Consider the following 20,262-nt stretch of genomic DNA (forward strand, 5'->3'; position numbering starts at 1 on the left):
GGGAGAATCAGGGGGGGTCTGGCAGCACACTGATTCTAAATTGTCTTTATTTTTTTTATTATGCACCATCATTCACTTTAAAGTACATAACCCCCCAACTCCCCCATACCTGCACAAACCCCCACATCCTTAAGTGACCACCACCACAGCAGCTTATTTACACCCATCCCCATCCTTAACAGAAAAATAAAACCCATTTGGTCCATAAGTGCACACTCTATAGGCAGCCTGGTTTTGAAAAGAGAATGCTAATTGCACCAACACATACAACCACATTGTGTGTGTGTGTGTGTGTGTGTGTGTGTGTGTGTGTGTGTGTGTGTGTTTGTGTGTGTGTGTGCGTGCGTGCGTGTGTGTGTGTGTGTGCGTGCGTGTGTGTGTTTATCATACAGATGGATATGAATGGCACTGTGCCCATGTTCATTTCCTCTGACGTTAAGATGTTTGTGATATTGTCGTGAAACCATTCAGGGAGTTAAACTTGTGAAGCCTAGTTGCTAGGCAACCGAGACAGATGACCTTGCTTTTGCTTTGGATGAGACTAATGAATTAGCCAGCTAGTACGTGTAAACTAAAGTTTTCATGTGTTTTATGGAGACAGTGGAAAGACATTGAGCATGGACATGAGATGGAATCATCCAAAACATCAATAATTGCATTAGTGCTGATAAATTAATAAGAAAAGACAAGAATTACACTAAATTTACACTTTGTATTACAACTAACACTAATGTGAAATATCGATGCCAAATTGTTTGGATATGAACATAATTTTAACTGGTGAAGAACTGAAACATCTCTTCCTCCACAATAAAAGTGTTATTTATAGGTATATATGCTATATATAGGTGATTCCCTCAAGCAGTTCTCACACAAGGCATGGTGATTTTTCCAACTGGTAAAGTCCAGTGTAAACACTAAGAAAAAAGAGTTCATGTTTAATCTGATCACTGCTTTATACATTATAATCTAATTACAGTGGCTGAGAACACTTAACCACTTAACCAAGAGAAGTGGACTTGGGGAAGTGTTCCACTATTGGAACAGAGCCTCAGAGTGTTTCATAGACCAACAGTGAAGCTGTTATATATACAGAGCTGTGTGGAACTACATCACTGCACACCATAAACACAAAGAATCACAGTAGTGTGTGTGTGTGTGTGTGTGTGTGTGTGTGTGTGTACAAGAACACTATAGCTGCACTGTCTCTAACTAAAACCAAACACCTGAGACGAGACACTATGAGCAAATTACTCCTAATTAGTACAGAAATATTTTTTTTTTTTACATTTTGTACCTAATTAGTACAGACATTTATATTAATAAGCATTATTGTTATTTGTATAATTATTTATATTATATTACACTTTGGTGAATAAAAAGTGACTGAAGGGGACAGAGCTGGAAAATAATGTTTTGTCAGTATATTGCTTTTCAGGTTTTGTTTTCATTTAAATTTTAAGAAATTAATGTAAATAAGGGTTTGTTTCTGATTAGTCATCGTCTCCACTCAATGAGCAGTTGACTTCCAAATCACATTTATATGCTCTACTCAGTGTTCTATGTATTTAAAGCAAAAGATATGACATGCTTTTTCCAGCTCTGCTCCTTCACCTGCTGCTTTAACTCTAATCTATCAGCTGCTGCAATGATCTATGATTCTTTACATGTTAGCAGGAAGCTTGTTTCTAAGTGCATCAGATTTCCTCTGTGATGTAACTGTGTCTGTGTCTGATTTCCCAGACTTTGAAGACGCATAGGAAGCCGTGTTTGAGGCCCCTAAGTCTGAAACTGCGGTGGCAAGTCCTGGTGAGACACAAAGTGGGGTAGAAGATGCCGTAGGAGACTGTGGTGAGGCACAGCAGAGGGTGGAAGAAGGCTGTGAAGTTTGGAGAGTGGATGGAGGCTCAGTAAGTGGCATTGATGCTGAAGATTGGGATGCTTTTGGGATTTGAAGTGTTGAAGAAGAGGCATTTTGTGACAGTGATGGAAGCGATGAAGATGGAGTTTGTATTACAGTTTGGTTTAGGACTGGGCTTATATTTCGGGATTGGGCTAGAGGTGGATTTTGTGATGTAGTTTCAGGAGAAATCTGAATTTGTACAGAGGATAGAGTTTGAACAGAAGCCAGGGTTTGAGCCATGGTGGCAGTAGCAGATTGGGTTTGATTCAGCATTTGGATTGGGCTTTGAGTGAGTGGAGACCTGGCTGTATTTTCGTGAGCTGAAATTTGCGTGCTGTTGATTGGAGTTGGAGGTATTTGTAGAGTGGCTAAAGGTTGGGACAGAGCTGGCACAGATGGTGGAGTTTGAGGTGTTATCTGGGTTTGAGTTTGGGCCATGGTTGCAGCTTGGGTTTGCAGGGGGCTTTGGGTGGGTGAAGAACGGGATGGAGAAAGTACAATCGGCATCTGAACAGAGGTTCCAGTTTGGGAAGGAAGTGCAACAGAAGTTACACTTTGGGTCTGATTTGTTATTTGAGGCTGATTTGTTGAACTTGGAGTCTGAGCTGGTGTGTTTGTTTTAGCTTGGGTGTGAACTGAGATTGGGGGTGGAGGTTGAGTGTGTGTAGGTGTTGGAGCAGGTGTATGAATAGGGGTTGGGGTACGTGTGTGTGATGGAGTTGCAATTGGAGTAAAGGATAATGGAGAGGGTGGAGGAGGAGTCTGAGAAAGTTTTGAACGGGGAGGCTGAGAAGGGGAAGTGGGTGAGGGCTTACTACTCTGAGTTTGGGGAGAAACATAAGCGGGGTTAGAATTTGTATCTGAACTAGAGAAAGAAGGGGAAGGGGGCGACTTTGTAGGGGCAGGTTTTGGATGCTGGGTTTGAAGCATCAGTGGGGCAGAAGAAGCAGGGCCTGAGGCTGGAGAGACATGAGCTGAGGTGTATGGAGTATGTATTTTTGCAGGGGAGGAGCCAGTGGGAGGGGGTGTGGCCTGTGTGGCTGATTGTGTGTGTTTGAGTGGAGAGGGTAGGGGCAAAGATGTCTGAGCAGGTATTTTCTGCATTTGTGGATTGTGAGAGTTAAGCACGCCTGCACTACCCCCCCACACCAATGGAGCCTGTGACGTCACAAAAGGTGCAGTGAGTAAGTTTCCCCCAGAAGCTTTTCTATGAAGTGGAGGGTGTGGCCAACCACGATTGGGAAGAGTGGGCTGAGAGGCAGAAAGCAGACGTGCCTCTTGTGTCAGACGGCCCAATGAGGGGAGGCCCTGAGTGCTACCACCTCCAACATGACGCATTAGAGCCTCTTTTGCTCCAGAGAAAGGCGTCATGGTTTTTTGGAGAGTTACTGTATTAGCCCCTCCCATTACCATAAGACTTGGTTCTGTCTGAAGACGGAGGTTGTTGTGCAGAGTCCTGCTGGCCTGCATGGGGACAGGGACTGATGACATGGCAGTGCAAGGTGTTTTGGTGACTCCTGCTCCACCAATAATAGGTGGCCCTGCTGTCGAAGGGGAAGGAGTTGATGTAGTAGAAGTGTGGCTTCCACGGGGGGTTATGATTGCACTAAGGGACTGTCGGGGTGGCAGAATAGGGGCACGTGGAGGTGAGAGGGGGCAAGAGGAGGGAGAGGGACAAATAGGAACAGGGGAAGGGCAAACAGGTAGAGGGGTAGGGCAAATTGATAGGGGGGAGTGAAGAAACATGCCCTGCTGTTGCTGCTGTTGTTGCTGGAGAAGAGTAATGGCAACATTTGAAGCAGCTGCTGCAGTTTGTAAGGGGGCATGGACCAATGGAGCCCAGATCACTGGCCGTGGGTGTGAGGACATAACTCCAGCCACAGTCCCTCCTGCTCCACCAATCCAGTTACCAGTAGCAGCATCCTGCATGGCTGGCATGCTGTCATGTTTAACAATCTGCTGCACTAAAATGCTGTCACATGATCCTGCACCTCCACGGCCACTGCTCGCGCCACCACCAGTCCCAGGCCCACCACCACGGCCCAGGGTGCTGCTTGCCACAGAGCCACCCTGAGATGTCTTTCGCAAAAGGATAGAGTTCTTCTTACCTGTTGTACACAAAAGAAAATGTTAATAATAATAAATACATTTTAAATTTCTTTTATATAATTTATTGTAAAAAGAAATTGAGCTAAGATTAAAAAAAATATAAAATGTATGTAAGATGTACAATGTTTTATAGAACTTCCCCAAATCACCACTCCAACACAACATGCATGATTTCCTATTATTCCTAAACATTTATTTTTACCTATGATTTTAAAAATGTAACTATAATTCCTTCAGGAAAGGTTTAAAATTATATGTTGTAATTAAATGGTTATGACATTGGACTTTGGATTGGCAGGTCGCAAGTTCAAGTCCCAGTACCACCAAACTGCCACCGCTAGGCCATCGAACAAGGCCCTTAACCTTTCCCTGCTCAGAGGTAAGTCACTCTGGATAAGAGTGTCTGCCAAATGCCATAAATGTAAAAATGGGATCCTCTGCTTATTTGCAGTTGTATAGGTACGCTAAAAATGTATTGCTGCCCCTGATAAAGCAATCACATCCAAAAAGGGCTTATATATGATTTTATATGTCTATATCTGACCTTAATGTATATGTGATTTTAGGGCACATTTCTGTGCTATAAAATTAAATAAACTGAATTAAATAAAGCTGTAATAATAGGTATGATGTACAGACACAAGGAGAAAAACCTAATATATAAAGTTGTTAAAATGCACAATGATAAAATATTTCATGTACAAATCTTGTAAGCGTATAAGATATAACAAAAGCACAACTAAAAGACTGGTTTTAGGTACCAATGCGGTTTAGCCGGTCAGCTGCGACTGTTTCAAATGCCCGTCTCATCATCGGGTGTTCCTCTAGAACCTCGTTAAAACTGTCCACACTTAGAGAGTAAAGACGACAATATGTATCTGCTCTCACACTTGCTGTCCTCCTGCCACGGGTCAAGAGACAGATCTCTGTAACACACACACACACACACACACACACACACACACACACACACACACACACAGAGTCATAAAAGCCATAAATCATTTATTTCACCCATACATTTATTTCTACATTGTGTTCACATTAGTGTAGGCCACGTGCTTATCCAGTCAATCATATACATGTTATATGAGTCATCTTTTCAATATATATGAATCTGTTCAATTCTGTTCCTTTTTTTAATTTATCCTTCAATTCAACAATCCAACAACTAATTTATCTTTACACTTACCAACCTTTTTATATTTCTATACATCTATTTATCCAATTAATTTATTAATAAAATAGACATGTTCACCTCCAAAATATGATCCATCGCTGAGTTTGGTCTCCTTGTTTCCCCTGGTGAGGACGCTTACTCGTCCATGCTGAATAAAGTACATCTTTCGACCGATGGTCCCCTCACGAATTATAAAGTCTCCAGGCTGAAATACCTCAAAGCGCAGCTTTGTGAGTACTGCAGTCACGAAGTTTGGATCAGCGTTAGCAAACAGTGGCATGTTAGCCACCAAACTGCGGCAGTTAAAGCTCACAATTTCCTGTTTATAGAGAAATAACACAGCAACAAATCCTTCTTTAAATAGTGTCTTTACTTGAAAGAACCATCTGTGTGTGTGTGTGTGTGTGTGTGTGTGTGTGTGTGTGTGCGCAAGACACTGACCTCCTTTAGTGGGTCACTCAGTTCCCCCAGGATATTCTCCTCGTCAAACATTTTGCCCTGATAACGATGTTCATAATACTCGTGGATCTTCTGTCTCACATCAGCTGGAAGTTTGTGGAAAGACATGTACTGTTCCACTTGCTTATACTGTAACACACACACACACACACACACACACACACACACACACACACACACACACACACCAGTTATTTAGGTAAAATAAATCTATCAATCACACTATCTATTCCTCCATCAATCCCCTACGCCCATCTCTGCATCCAGGATTCCATTTTCCTCTACACTCATCAGTCTACCCACAAACCACGACCTCCCCTCCATTCAATTAAACTCCAATTGTTTAATGTATTTACAGTAACAATGAACATACTTCCAAAGCAGCTTTAAATATTTTATATATAAAAATGTCTGCTTATAAACATTTATTGATAAATAATAACAATAAATTAGTCCATATATGTTTATCCCAAACGAGCAAGCCAGGGTGACAGTTGCAGAGAAATATGAAGAAGATATATATCATACTATATATCTTGTGTGTGTGTGTGTGTGTGTGTATATATATATATCATTGCTGAAGTTATCAACCATTTACTGATTTACTGGTTTATGCCAATTGCACCCTGAGCCATCTAATCAAAAAAATTTATTTTTTATTTACAATACAAATCCATCCCCATGGTTCTTGAGTTTGACCCTCCACAATAACTTAATGGATGTTTTGACTGTTCATGTGGAACCATCCTCAGCAGCAGCGAGTAGTCTCGAATTTAACAGAGAACTCCATCCATAGGTAGAGGTCAGAGTGAACCATGTGCTAATGGAAAATCCCTCTGTCCATTTCTACATCCCTCTGTTTATTCCTCAATCCATTCCCACACCTACCCCTCCACTTAACCTCTCACCCATCCATTCATCAACCCCTCTGTTTATTCCTCTATCCACCCCCACACCATCCCTCTATAAATCCCACTTTTAATTTCTTTATCCATCCCCACATTAAACTATCCCTTAAGCCTTTCTGGATAAGAATGGACTTTCCTGTATTACAATATTCAACTATCCAAAATGTGTGTCTGTGTGTTCAATTATCCATTTATTCTTTTTATTTACTATTTTAATTGAAATGTGTTTAATTCTGCTCTTCACTTATACCTTTTCTTGGTACTGTCTTCGTGAGGAGTCCAGTGACTGGATGAGAGCAGTGGCATGGCCGATGAACATGGCGTAACACGTTGCTCCTACGATCATGCTAAGCATGGTTAGCCAAACATCAGTCATTCCCTCTGGAGCCTGAGCACCATAGCCGATACATAGCATGTGACTCATCGCCTTAAACAGAGCGTATGTGTACTGCACTCCCCACGAGTCATTCTGCACAGTGAATAGACAGACGGACAAGCAGAATAAAACAGAAATAAAAAGTGATACAAAAAAAATAGGTGGGAGAGAGATACAGGAAGTCATGAGTAGTATGAGCATACAGTAAGTTAGTAAAAATGAATTATTTAATTAAGAGATAGTTAATCAAATTATCAACTGTCAGCTGTGATGAAATTACCATTTATAAACTCTCTCTCTCTCTCTCTCTCTCTCTCTCTGTCACTCACACTCACACACACTGAGAATTTCTGGGCATCTCCTACCTGATAACCGTTTCTATGACAATCACGGTGGAAACGCTGCCCTGGCATGATTTAGCAACCACACTGTGTTGTGTGTGTCTGTGAATGTTATTTTTTCACCTCCCCACACAAACCAATTAACAACTAGACACACACACACACTATTTACAAATTCTATAATTAAACACATACTTAAAATCACATTACAATCACATACTCTATAACCACAAACTCTTCAATCTCTCTTTCTTGGATACATATAATCTCGGACACGTCCAACGTATCCCTTTACCTGCTGTGCTGACAACATTTGTATATAAATTATGTGTCTGCAACCCTGTGGGTGTAAAAGCAACACCCCAAACAAACACATATGCACACACACTCACCACCATATTGTTCTTGTAAACCCAGCAGTCGGTGGGGAAGTCCTGCAGCATGGGGACAAGGAACTGAAGACAGCCGTCCCAGTGGCACAGCAACAACATCATCCCGATGAGATTAACAATCCGCACCATCGCACTAGCCAGGTCATACGTCATGTGGAAGATCTTATATAATCCAATTACAAAGACACACACACACACACACACACACACACACACACACACACACACAGCATAACAGACTTTATAAAAAGGGTGATTATAGGTTGTGTGATGACAAAGTTTGTGTTTGCAGTGGGGTGTAAGAGAATGAGAGTTTATAGAGTTTATAGAATGTGTGTTTATAGAGTGACTTTAGTCAGAGTGGTTAGCATGTCTGAGAGAGAGAAAGAGAGAGAGAGAGAGAGAGAGAGAGAGAGAGAGAGAGAGAGAGAGATTTATGTATGAGAGACTATGTGTGTGTGTGTGTGTGGCTACTATATATGTGTGTGTGTTTTTGTCATAATTGTCAGCATATGCCATTATAGATTATCATTAAGAATATTTATGGGTGCCATCTTTTGTAAGTATACTTTCTATATATTTGGTATATCATTACCATTAAACTTTAGAACATTACACTCAAACTTAATTTTTCCCATCAGACACAACAGCCTTCAAACATGGACATCTGTCTAGCATTCTGTACATGACAATATCACATATATTATTTATACATATCACATATCACATACTGTACACCCTCAAACTCATAACAAATTGACTTGTTGCTCAGTGCTACTTGTTCTTACTGTTTAGATATTGTATATTTTGCAGAACTGAGTGGTGTCTGCCTGGGGGATGTAGACAAAATCTTTTGTGAGAGTGCCAAGAAACTGCTACTGTAAATGTATGCCAATGATACAATAAGATTGCAAGAAATCCAGAGAAGATTCACTGAAGATTAACAAATGACATCAGTATTTCTACAACTGACTGCATCTGTGATTGACATAACAGACTACTGAAGGAAGAAGTATAGAAGGTGCCTTTTGAAGAGAAATTCAAAGCAGGTCAATAATCAGTATGCGCAGTATCTGCAGGTATGTCTAATTCTCTAAAGTGTTTTTTAAACACACTGTTCCTAATTAAACTGTTCTTAAACACAAGCAGCATTAATAATATGCACATGTATTTTTATATAAATAATGCAAGAATCAAATTACTAAAATCATGACACACTATACAATTAAATAGCAATGCTTTAATTTACACAATGCAGTACTGTAGTGGTGTCATTTTACGAGATTAAAAACCCCATTGGTGGAAACACCACGCCACTTTAAGGTCACCACCCCTGAATTATACAGGAGTTTTCCCCAATACAATACCCCAACAAAACGCTGCTGACTCACTCAATTTCTGGATGTCAGATCATATTTAATAGCAGATACCATCTACTCACACAGATACAGGAGGCAGTTTATTGTTAATGATGATGAAATTTTCTGATTGGTCATGTGACTCTACAGGCCCTACATGTGAATTGCATGTGTATGGGTTTTATATAGTTGGGCTGTACCACACAGCCAGAACACACAGTAACAAAGTCCACACACAAAACACACAATGGCCCTAGGCAGGTTCATACTACTTTTTCCCAACATTTAATATCCATACATCTGTGAATCAGGCCTAAGGATATGTTGTATCCTTAGACCAGTGTTATTAATGATTGGGACAGAATGTGTGTGTCCACAGTTATACCTTGTTTCTGTAGACAAGTGTATGACAACATCTGTGGGGAGAGCCTTTGAGGCCTAGTTTGTTTCTGCTACTGACGCTACTGATGATGATCTCACCTCCTCCCATTGGTGGATGTATCGGATGAGGCGAGACAGTCGGAGCAGGCGCAGCAGGCTAAGGATTTTTGTAAAACGAACAATGCGCAGAGCTCGAGCTGTTCGATACACCTGAAACACAAATTCAAAGCTCATTAAGGTCATATGACACTCTGCTGCTCAAAAGTCATCACCTCAAATCAAGTCATAGATCACAAAAGCTTTTGTACTGTTCTGGTTGGTGTGTATAATATTCAGACTCTGTTGAGTATTATAGTTTACAGAATTTTCTCCACTTCAGTTCCATTAAAGTTTACTTTGAGAGTGCACTATGTTGTGACGATTGTGCAGTTTCTGAAACTAGTAGATTTGAATGATCACTTTTTTCCTGTTAATTAATGAACTGATCCAGGAATTGACTTATATATAGTACAATACACATTTTAGCTTCATAATGATAGATGTGAAAGATGTGTGCATGTGTGTGTGATTATGAACCTCAGAATCTAGGCGCTCTTCCAGGTCCACCATGAGGAAGATGTAGTCAACAGGGATAGAGGAGATGAAGTCAACAACAAACCAGCTCCTTAGATAGTGGCGACGAATAACTTTGGGGTCAAGCATGATCTCAGTGCTGTCCTCCTTCATAATGCCAGTTCTAAAGTTCAGCACCAGGTCCACTAGAAACAATGTGTCTGACACCACGTTAAAGATGATCCATGGTGGAGTGTTCTCATCCTTAAAGAACGTGATTCCCACTGGAAGGATGATCAAGTTCCCCATCATCAACAAGAGCATTAGGAGATCCCAATAAAACCTGAACACAAAGGTAATCAAGTCAAAGTGCTGCCAATGAATATAGTAACAAGCACACTTATAAAATGAAAACATTTAATAACATTTTTATTAAACATGGAAAAAATCAGTATTTCTAAATTACATCATTGTTTCTTACTAATTTCTAGGCAACTACACTTAAAATACAATAGCTAGCTATAAGAAAAAAATACTATTTTAGACATACGATCTTGCTGTGAACTTGACCTTGTTTTAACTAATTCCACAAAATACTCAGTTAATGTATGTTACATAACTCCAAATTTAATCTACAATTATTCAACATCTCATTCTTGAGATATCTTATCCTGCTAGCAAGAATTTAGGATGACCGAGCACAGTAACCAGGACAAATGAATTATGACATAAGAGGGCAAAAACAGACACTTATACAATATATATTATCAATGTCTGAAAGGTCCTAGAGAATGCATGTTTTTAGTTTAGGTTTAAAATTTTTAAATGTCTGATAGGAGTTTATAAAGAATGTTTTCACAGCAACAGAAAACTGAAAATATTGTATACATTTGCTCTCAATGAAATGTATACGAGTACTCCACGTACAACAGAACCCAGACTCTGCATTATTGAAATGATTTGCTCCCACAAATTCTCAGCAATCTAACGGCCTTCTTATTAGTGCTCATTAATCAGACAGAGTCTTAGTGTTTAGGTCTAAGATAAAAAGAAGAAAGATCTTTTTTTTATATATATATTTGTTCTCCCAGCAGTTAAAGGCATAGATCTGGAGGGTTTAGAGTTATAAAGTGTTTTAATGAACTGAGATGTTTGGATGCTGTTGCCCTAACACTCTCATGCGTTCATTTAGGTTTGTTGATGGTAGAGTGGCTGGCTATATTTATGCCCCACGGGGCCCTCGTGTCAGTGTTACCCTCTGGCTCTCTATTTTAGCTATGCTGTCATAGATAGTCTTGTACTTTATTCACAGTGTGCAACTTAAACCACTACAGGACAAAGAATACATAATAATGTATTCTCTTTCTCTTTGTCAAACATGCCTGTCAACCTAATTGCAAAGTAAATATGCAGATGACTGATGAAAAACTTGTAGAATTTCATAGAGGAATGCTCACTAAAATGTATTCCACACTCCTGTTCTGACCACTCTAATTTGAGAATGTTGTCACATATTGGCTATTTACTCCTTAGTTGTTTATTAGCAGTCATTAATGCAGGCTTCAGTATATAAGTGAATGAGTTCAAACTGAATTACCAGTGAACCAGTCATACTGGGTAAAGCTGAATAGATTCATGGTGGTTCTGAGCCATTAACCAAACTTCAGTGCCCAATAGTTGGATAGTTCCAGATCACAACCATCAACATGCAGCACATTTGAAAAAAATGTGCTAAAAAGACTCTAACTGTAAATTGTGGATTAATCTGTAGCAGTGGCAACTACTACCAGTAATAGTTTGTTGCTTCTGAGGATGTTCCCATATGAGTAGCCTAAAGTTTGCCAAAAGGTAATTATGGATGTTCACACCTGGATTGCATAATGAGTGCAGATGCTCAAAACTATTAATTTTATTTAAATTAAAAAAGACCCTGATACTTTTACTGATGAGATTTCAGTAAACAAAAAGAGTTAGCATTGCTGGTCTCTATGCTAACAGTTGTAAAAGTTGTGAAAAAAAGATTTATATTCTTGATTTTTCACGTTTTCTTCCTCGTGGAAGTTTTTCTTTGCCTTGTTGCTGACATGCCATTAGAGAAATATTTAAAATCTTTCTCTCTCTCTCTCTCTCTCTCTCTCTCTCTCTCTCTCTCTCTCTCTCTCTCTCTCTCTCTCTCTCTCTCTCTCTTTCTCTCTCTCCACTTTGTATATATACACAGTGCATTTCGAAAAAATTAAGGACCCCCCTTTTTTTATTTTATTAGGCTGCAACCTGACACTACAGTTGTTCAAATGGATTTTCTTCTCTTATAATCTACACTCAGTACCCCAAACAGACAAAGTGAAAGTAGATTTCTCAAAATGTCTAAAATATCACATGTACATAATAAGTATTCAGACCCTTTTTTATTATTAATCCTCCTGCACCATCAGGCACATCGGGCAGCAAGGGCCTGATGGTTTACTTGCTGTTTCTACAGCAGTTTTGTTACAGCGCCGTTGCTAGCCCTATGCCCACACTCCTCCTTTTGCAGCTAGGCTTGGGACCATCCATGGCAGAATACTTTATCCCCATTCCCACAACTGAGCACCCATGGGTGGTTAAGAGCCTTACCCACAGAGGCTCAAACCCCAAAATCCTATGCCTTAACCACTAGGCTACCACCTTCCCCATTCAGACCTTTACTCTGTACTAAGTTGAAGCATCTTTGCCAACAATTACTGCCTCATGTCTTTTTTTGAATGACACAACAAGCTTTGTATACATAGCTTGGATGGTTTTCTGCCATTTTTTATGTTAAATCCTCTCAAGATGGTTGAGGTTGATGGGGACCGTTGGTGGACAGCCACTTTCAGGTCTCTCTAGAGATACTCAATATGGTTTAAGTCAGGGCACTTCAAACTGTTCAATCTTGTTTTCATCATACAAGAAAACCTTGTTTCACACAGTCTGAGAGTCCTTGAGGTGCCTGTTGGCAAACTCCATTGGTTTTACACTGAGGAGAGGCTTCTGTCTAGCCACTCTGCCATAATTCCCAGCTTAGTGGAGGGATGCAGTGATGGTTGTCTTTCTGGAACTTTGTCCCATCTCCACTCAGGATCTCAGTTCAGAAAGAGTGACCATTGAGTTCTTGGTCACCTCTCTTACTAAGGCCCTTTCCCCCCAGTGGCACTGGTTGTGCCACACTTCTTCCATTTTAGTACTAGGGAGACCACTGTGCTCTTGGGACTTTAATCACAGCAGACATTTTTTGTAGCCTTCCCCAAATCTGTGCCTTGCAAAAAATCCCGTCTCTGATCTCTACAGGCAGTTCCTTTGACCTCATGACTTGGTTTTTGCTCTGATTTGCATTGTCAGCTGTGAAAGCCCCTATAGTAGGGGTGCCCAATTCGTCAATCGTGGTCGACTAGGTAAACCGCAATGGTAGCATGGGCAGATTGTGCCGTTCAAAAAAACCTTCCAACACACAGGTCAAACGGTCAATCTTGTGTGAGCTACTGCAAAACTCCAGCAAGCTAAATGACTTCACTAATTTATGTCAGCCTTTTCCCAAATTACTAATGATCATTTGGAGGTCTGCTTGAGGCAGCTACTATCCAGACAGTACAACCCTGGCTGACTCCATTCAGTGCAAGTCATCAGAGTAAAGAAGGTTGATGATTATATATATATATATATATATATATATATATATATATATATATATATATATATGTATATATATATATATATATATATATATATATATATATATATATATATATCATCATCCCTTCAACTTCCACCTTCACGATCATCACCCTATCAGAAACTCTCTTCACCTCCACTACACTCTTACTGTACTCTTCCTTCAGAATCACCCCTATACCATTTCCATCCACACCATGATAAAACAGCTTAAATCCACCTCCAATGTTCCTGGCCTTACTCCCTTTCCACTTGGTCTCCTGAACACACAGCATATCTACCTTTCTTCTCTCCATCATATCAGCTACCTCTCTCCCTTTACCCGTCATAGTACCAACATTTAAAGTACCAACCCAAACCTCCACTCTCCTGCACTGCTCCTTTCCCTGCCGTCTCTGTAGACGTCTTCCTCCTCTCCTTCTCCTCCTTCGGCCAACAGTAGCCCAATTTCCACCAGTACCCTGTCGGCTAACGATACCTGTGGTGGTCGTTGTTAACCCGGCCTCGACTGATCCGGTATGAAATTCTCTTTTGTGATCCGCATATTTGATTTGGCACATGTTTTTACGCTGGATGCCCTTCCTAACGCAACCCTCCCCATTTACCCGGGCTTGGGACCGGCACTAAGAGTGCACTGGCTTGTGCATCCATGATGGCTGGGTTGGGCACTGATCCTAATAATTTGGCCAATTTTCAATTTACCCTTGCTTAAGAACAACTTAAACTTGTTCCTCAAGGCTTTGTTTTGGGCCCTCTTTTATTTAACATTTACTTAGTACTTCTTGATCATATTTTTATGGCATAAGTTTTCATTGCTATGTGGATGACACTCAGCTCTATTTTTCCTCCAAGCTAAATTGTACTATTCTTTCCTTTTCTTTTTTAAATTGTTCAGAAGTGATTAAATCTTGCTTATCGTGCAATTTTCTCAAGCTGAATTTTGACAAAACAGTGGTTCTTCTGTTTGATCATCTTCTCAGGTTAAGAGTCTGGGTGTCGTCCATGATGATATATTTGTCTTTTCAAAGCATGTGAACAATATTACTCAGTCTGTGCACTTCCATCTTTGGAACACCGTTTTCTTCCGTTATTCACATCCAATTCTACAGCTATTCTTGTACATTCTCTAGTTACCTCGTGCATTGATTTTTGTAACTCTCTTTTTTTGGTTACCTCACAAAGTCCTTCATAAACTTCAGTTGGACCAGAACTTAGCTGCCCATAATTACTAGAACCTCCTCCATCGAGCAGATCTCTCCTGTTCTTTATCATCTACACTGGCTTCCTGTCAAATATTGAATAGAGTACAAGATTCTGCTTCTGACTTTTAAAGCTCTTCATAATCTTGCACCCTCATACCTCTCTGACTTGCTTTATACCCACACCCGAAACTCTTACTCTCAGATCATCCCTCATTGTACCTTCTGCCTGTTTAGTCACAATGGGGTTTAGGGCATTTAGCTGGGCTGCTCCTCATCTCTGGAATTCTCTTCCACAATCAATACAAGAAAATGACTGTCTGACCAATTTTAAATCATGCCTCAAAACTCATTTGTTCAGATTAGCTTTTCTGACTAATTTTACATCATTGCTGTTTGTTGTTTGTTTGATTTTATGATTTCACTCTACTGTACGGTGTTCTTTGTTTGCTTTGTACAGATGGCCATGGTCTCTATGTTAGCTGCCATCTCAGATGTGGCCATCTATGTTCATGGCACTGTACATAAACAAACCCACTGCTGAAAGTCATAACAAGTGACTCAACAGAGCCTTTGCATGCCTATCCAGACACTAGCTGCTATTCACTGTCCTCTTTCAGTCACCTATTGAGTATGTGATGTTCTGTTTGTCAGCACATGGCATCACTCCATTTCAGGTAGGTGCCATTCTAGCTTTTGTGAACCTAACTTTGTTGCCCAGCTTGCATCTTTCATTCCACAGCTTTTGAAGTTGTGTTTACACAAATGCATTCTGTTGTAGAGAAACCTGTTGCTGTCACTTCCTAAGCCCTCAGACCAGAACTGAACAGAGCTGAACAATGGTAATCTCTAGGTGAGTGTGAGGCTTTGGCCTGCATCTGGGACTGCAACAAATGACAATTGTCCCTTTATGACCATCTTTTTAACTGCTTCATTGCTCTTTTCCATAACTAAACTGTAGCCCATATTTTAACAATTTACCTTTGGGATCAATAAACAAAATTGTAACAAAAATAAATATTTTCTGCTGATTCTGATATATGGGCAATATTCAATTCAAAATTTTTTTTATTTGTATAGCGCGTTTAACAATGAACATTGCCTCAAAGCAGTTTTACACAGATAATGTGGTGATAAAAATTAATAAGATGATCAATAGACATACTATATAGGCCATAGACTCAGGATGCACCATCTTTGCCAGTGCAACTATGATGTGAGGTTCATACAAGGCTCGGAAAATGTTGTGGCCAACCTGCACTCTCACTGCAACTCTTGCACAGGACTCTTGCACTTTCATTCAAGATGGCTAGCTTAACATGGCCCCTTAGGAATCGGATGCATTTTCTCAGGAGCTGAAATGTTGAAATGTGGTACACAGGTATCTACCCAGCTTTCCTCATGGCAGGCTGGGAACTTCATTGGCCTCCAGACAACTTTCTTAACTTGTATGACTTACCATACAATAAGCGCTTCTGTTAAACACTGGCAGAAGCAAATAAAACAGTACTTTGACCAGTCAAAAAGGACCTTAGTCTGGGTTAGAATTTGGAGGCCCCACAACAAAATGGTCTTCTACTGGTCCTACACTCTTCAAGTTAGTCATTAGCTGGACCTGACCACCTACCTTTTCAATGACGAGACAAGATGGCCCTCCAGCCATGTCCAGAAGGTGCCTGTGTCAACACACAGTAACTTGAGAAACTAAGAAACCACAGTCTTTGTTGTCAATGGTTGGTTCGTAAATCTTTTAGAAAAAGTACAAGCTGGAGAGGCAAACAGATTAAAATCTGCTTCTTAAAACTTAAGCAATGGCAAGGGTTTTAGAGCTCAACTAACAAAATGTGTTCAGTATCACTCTCTATTAAATTAATTGTACAATTGTTTTACATTTTTTATGAGCTAAGATCGTCATAATCGCCCACACGTGTGTGAGACATCGCAGTGTGTGCAATGAGGTGTTCATAATAAATGTGACACAGAATATCATGAATTAAATATCACTTAAAGGATGATAGAGTAAATGATGTGTATTGTATATGATGTGTATTTCAATTCATACACATCCATGTCTTCAGCACCACCCATATTATATTATAATCATATTATACTGTTTACATGCTGTTTTGCACCTCTCGATTACTGCTCTTGCTGTTTTTGTACAACATTGTGTTTATGTTTACAAATACACTCTTATTTATAATTTTCTTTTGCACATTCTACTGTATAACACATTATACAGTAGGTTTACTGGTCGATGCTATTTTGTGTATTGTGTATATGTCCCAAATTGTCTTGTATTGTCTGATGCACTGTTTACACTCGGTTACACACGATGCTCTTCATGTGACTAAGAAAACCTACTTTAGTCCTTAGCTCTATGTTCTCTTTTTTAGCTCTATGTTGTGTGATGTAGCTCTATGTTGTTTTATGTAGCACCAGGGTTCTGGAGAAACGTTTCACTGTTTATTCACTATATACGGTTGAAATGACAATAAAAGCTTCTTGACTTGATGTCACAAACAGTCAACTAAAGAGTTCCTAAGAGAATCAGAAGAACTGAAAGAACTGAGCGAACACTAAGAACATCCAAATTATTCATCTCTATGAGTAAGTAACACTTAGAACACACCTCAGTAAAACAGCTTTACTCCAGACTACTCCAGACTCTAGACCAAGACGTAGAGCTTTGGCTTTTATTAGGTGAGCCTGGTTGGCTATTGCTTTAGCCTCGTTTGCATACAGACAATGAAGTTCTCAGATACAGCCAACAGGAAAGTGGCCCACATTAATAAGCTTGTGAATTTCAATATTTTAAAACACTTTTAAATTCTATTAAGCTTTAATATGACCCAGAAATTCCTCTGAATATGCACATAAACACACGTATTAACACACACACTAACACACATTCTTTTCATTTTTTTCTGTTTCTACAGTCTCTTTATCAGTCTGTACTTAAATATTTGCTCTGTCACTCTCATCCATCAGCTAGTACAGTTGCACTAATTCATCTGTATCTACATATTTCACTTCCTCGATCTCTAAATTAATAACGCCCTCTCAAGTCATTACTATTACACTTATCTTCTGTCTTTCTGACTTCTTTCTGTCTCTGTCTTTCCACTCACTGAGCCCTTAGTCTTTATCTTCCTCCCCATATTCATCATTCTGTCCAGCTATCCACTGCATCTCAACTTCCCTGGTTCTGGTTCACACTCTGTCTTCATACACTCATCCCTCCCCTGTCCTGTGTCCACTGTACCTGAAGTCACTGTATGGGTGGATGATCCAAACACCGGCACTCTTCAGTCGTTCCTGTTCAAGAGCGACAGCTTTGTGGGATCCAAACATGCGTAGTGAGAACTTGTTAACTCCAGGCTGTAACATGGCCCCAAGTTGCCTTTGCATAAACGTTGACTGGTTTGAGTAGCTGTAATAATCCTCTCCATCCAGTCCCGGAACAACCTCTGGACTTCCAGCGGCTGTAGTTATAGTGGTGGTTGGCTCCACCCCTCCTGAGGCCCCGCTTCCAGCAGCTACCACTACTACACCAGTGCCAGAGGATGAGGTGGACGCAAGGGCAGCACGGGATGCCGCAAACCCCACAGTACGTGGCCCGCCAAATAAGGGGGCGGAACTAGGTTGGCCAGGTGTGGTGGGCGTGCCTGCTGCCGTGCCAGACCGGAACGTACCTGTGCCATCTCGTGATGAGCTCATGACGGATGGGCGGCGTCTTGGGGCCAGCTCACCATCCAGAGACGCCTGAGAGAGACGGAAACCGGGAGATGGTAAACTTCCCTTACTGCGTCGCTTTGTGTCTCCGTTACGTAGAGGCCGTGAGTCTGATGAGGGCCCTCCGACTGTCCCGCCCACTGCTCCATCCATGGTGCGTGAGGTCACACACACTGACCTGTTACACTGCCTCAGTGAAACTATAACACACACACACACACACACACACACACACACACACACACACACACACACAAAGTCACTGAAGAGCCTAGACACACAAGAACGTGACCTCGCGTGCGTGTCGTTTAGAAAGGTGAAGTTCGCTCGCTCCTTTCATCCTGTGTTGAGAGCGCGCGCCGCGTCCCCTCCGTCCTCCATGCTGCTCACCTCAACGCCCTTGGAGCGTCATTTAGCCGCGCGCAAATTTCTTTTCCGTCCCTCATCGTCATCCCCATCTTCATCATCATCATCAGCAGCAGCAGCAGCAGCGTGTCTCCGCGGGGTCATCAGCAGATAAAGCCCTCCGTTAACCCCCCCACCCTCACCCCCCCCTCTCCCGTGATCACGCTGTTGCTCCTCCGGTGGGTGCCGATGACTGTCCCTCCGTCCGCGTGCTTGTTTTGTTCCGCCTGGTTTAATATGGCAGCGGGGCGTGTGTCCTGTTAGTGTGAGTATGACAAGGACATTTGATCCGCGTCAGAACAGATGGATCAGGGGACACCCGCGCGCACTGATTCATACTGACACACTTTCACGCGCATGCACGCGCTCACATTACGAAGTGTTAAGAGAAAGAAAAAAAGAAAAATAAAAGAATCCATAAGCGCGCTCGCGCTCCTAATGTTTAACGTCGTACTACCCAAAACCGAACCGGCGCGCGAGGAAGAGAGTTCACTGCACGAGCAACAGGACTTCCGTCAGACAGTGACACGAGACATCAGCACGAGCTGAAGGTGAAACAGAGCGCGAGCCGGAGAGGTCTGCTATGTCTCGCGCTCTATTGTGTCCGTGCGCACGTTCATCCTCCTTAAGACATCAAAACGCGCGCGTGCAATCCGGTCAGTGTGCAGTTACAAACCCAGCCCCGGGTTTATTATTATTATTATCATATATAGATTTTTAAAAATGTATTTATTAAAAACAATTTGTATTAAATCAGAAGTCTTTCTATAGTCAAACCTCCACGTGCTGATGATTAAAATTGTCCAGATTTCCGGGTCTACTGCTTCACTACAGTGCGTGCAAGAGCGAAAGAAAGCGCGAAACACACACACACAATTACATAAATATAGAAACACACAATCACAGTCTCTCACACACACGCAAGCAGGCTGGAGCTCGGCGCCCCGTTACCATGGCAACCGCATCCTCGAGTCGGGAGCGCGCGCCGCGCCAATGTCATCCAACTAGGTAAAAGCGAAAGAGACAGAGGGCGGGGCTTCCGCCGACAAAGGACGTAAGATCAGAGAGACGGACACAAGAACAAACCACACACAGACACACACACACGGAGTTTGGGTTGTCTGGATTATCTCAACTGACAGTTATTTAAGAAATACATGCACACCTGTATAATAAATCTACAGCACGGCATTGTCTAAACAAACAGCAGTTTGTGTGTGTGTGTGTGTGTGTGTGTGTGTGTGTGTGTGTGTGTGTGTGTGTGTGAGAGAGAGAGA

General features: G+C 41.2%; 1 protein-coding gene and 1 long non-coding RNA gene across 5 annotated transcripts in view; one reads left to right on the plus strand and one right to left on the minus strand.

Annotated features, from left to right (window-relative positions):
• Positions 1-1,872, plus strand: part of LOC310735607 — a 6,442-nt gene extending 4,570 nt beyond the window's left edge. For all 3 annotated transcript variants that reach the window (XR_014536338.1, XR_014536339.1, XR_014536340.1), the window contains one exon: positions 1,744-1,872. This is a non-coding gene — a long non-coding RNA (uncharacterized lncRNA). The remainder of the gene's footprint in view (positions 1-1,743) is intronic.
• Positions 28-20,005, minus strand: LOC310735414 (uncharacterized protein). Of its 2 annotated transcripts, XM_083558153.1 has the most exons (10): positions 18,971-20,005; positions 18,111-18,780; positions 9,984-10,302; positions 9,507-9,617; positions 7,669-7,830; positions 6,810-7,028; positions 5,634-5,780; positions 5,271-5,511; positions 4,774-4,938; positions 28-4,011 (listed from the first exon to the last, which is right to left on the minus strand). In XM_083558153.1, exons 2-10 carry the CDS (start codon positions 18,731-18,733, stop codon positions 1,664-1,666), a joined length of 4,335 nt encoding a protein of 1,444 aa, XP_083414279.1. In that variant the 5' UTR covers positions 18,734-18,780; positions 18,971-20,005; the 3' UTR covers positions 28-1,663. The 2 variants fall into 2 exon arrangements, with proteins under 2 accessions (XP_083414279.1, XP_083414278.1); XM_083558152.1 differs by having other exon boundaries at positions 18,111-20,005.
• Positions 20,006-20,262: the final 257 nt, after the last annotated feature.

The sequence above is a fragment of the Silurus aristotelis genome, assembly GCF_946808225.1.
Source record: "Silurus aristotelis genome assembly, chromosome: 1".
Lineage (NCBI taxonomy): Eukaryota > Metazoa > Chordata > Actinopteri > Siluriformes > Siluridae > Silurus > Silurus aristotelis.

Bases quoted from the DNA above. Each gene is read 5' to 3' on its own strand.
- LOC310735414 (XM_083558153.1), bottom strand. From the start codon at position 18,733: ATGGATGGAGCAGTGGGCGGGACAGTCGGAGGGCCCTCATCAGACTCA. The intron at 10,303-18,110 runs GTACAGTGGACA...CTTTGTGTTCAG, and splicing joins CACCCATACAGTGACTTCAG to GTTTTATTGGGATCTCCTAA. The intron at 5,512-5,633 runs GTCAGTGTCTTG...CTCTATAAACAG, and splicing joins TGAGTGACCCACTAAAGGAG to GAAATTGTGAGCTTTAACTG.